We start from the raw sequence: 1,350 nt of genomic DNA on the forward strand, positions 1-1,350 counted from the left end.
GATGATGGCAAACTACAGGGCAGCTGTGGCTACAGTGTAGTTTGCCATCATCAGTGTGTGAATGTGAGTGTGAATGGGTGAATGTCTGTTAGTGTAAAGCGCTTTGGGGTCCGGAGGGACTTGAAAAGCGCTCTATAAGTTCAGTACCATTTACCATTTACCATTTATTTTACAGTTAAAATATATGTTTATCAAATAAAGTCTAATGTTACAACTAATCAGGGATCCCTTTAAATCCAGACCACTTTAAAAGAACCCAGGTACATGTAACAAGATGAGTCCTGGATTAGGATTTCAGGTCTTGTTTGTCCCACAACCAGTCTAAAAACTAAAACCTGTTAAAAAGTTCAACAGTTTTAAAATAATTCATCTTCTGAGTGACTTTGACCTGATGTTCTAACTCACCACTTTCAGCTCTGGTACCGTTCGGCTCAGGGTCCACTCCTGACTGTTCACAAAGGCATCTGAAAGAGACAGAACCAGAACCAGAACCACCTGTTACTGAGATGACAGGAACACGTGATGTCTTCAGGTCCGGTCAGGGACAAAGAACCTTTAGATTCAACATTCAATCAGCTGACTGTCGCCAAGCAACAACACTCTAATAATCAGACACTCAACTTWTAACAATCACCTTATCAACTAGCAGTCACCTAGCAACAACACCCTTACAGTCAGACAACAGTTAMATTTGACTGTCAGTCAGCTAATGATCACCTAGCAACAAGACCCTCAGAATCAGTCGACAGTKACCTAGTGCAAAAGACAGCTACAGTCAGCTAAGGGTTGCCTAGCAACAAGATTCACAGAATCAGCTGACAGTTCCCTAGCAACAAGACCCTCCCTGCTGTTACCATGTGAGCAGCCTCATGTGAGCGACTGTTGCTGCTGCAGTAACAGAACTACAGAGGAGGCAGAGGCTCGTTAATGCAGGAGATGACTGAACGCTGGCTGAAGGAAACGAGGACGGAACAACCACAGCAGAAAACACMCCATTACACAGTCTGAAGTCTAGCAACAACTTTAACAACTCAGTCAGAATGATGTCATAGCGACAAGATAACATGAGGTTCTTTTCAAAATAAGAGTTAAAAACATCCCAACTTCCTGCTGCATGTTGGAGCAGAAAGGCTCATGAAGTGTAAGACGCTGAGAGGCAGCAGACTGTGAAACATGTCAGGCTCAGAGAGAAGTGGGTCAGCAGGTCGGATCCACTTAGAGCCTTCAGASAGGTTTTATTAATTCATCAGTAACAATCTGTGACCACCTTGACAACGCCAAGTGATAAAAGCGTCTGTCAATCTGACATCTAGGCTACGTTCACACTGCAGGTCTTAATGCTCAGTTCCG

General features: G+C 43.6%; 1 protein-coding gene across 5 annotated transcripts in view; it reads right to left on the minus strand.

The window, feature by feature from the left end:
* Positions 1-1,350, minus strand: part of agap1 (ArfGAP with GTPase domain, ankyrin repeat and PH domain 1) — a 117,496-nt gene that overhangs the window by 77,596 nt on the left and 38,550 nt on the right. For all 5 annotated transcript variants that reach the window (XM_014008549.1, XM_014008550.1, XM_014008547.1 and 2 more), the window contains exon 2: positions 406-464. In XM_014008549.1, coding sequence (XP_013864003.1) covers positions 406-464 — 59 coding nt within the window. The remainder of the gene's footprint in view (positions 1-405; positions 465-1,350) is intronic.

This window comes from Austrofundulus limnaeus, unplaced genomic scaffold, assembly GCF_001266775.1.
Source record: "Austrofundulus limnaeus strain Quisiro unplaced genomic scaffold, Austrofundulus_limnaeus-1.0 Scaffold51, whole genome shotgun sequence".
Taxonomy (NCBI): Eukaryota; Metazoa; Chordata; class Actinopteri; order Cyprinodontiformes; family Rivulidae; genus Austrofundulus; species Austrofundulus limnaeus.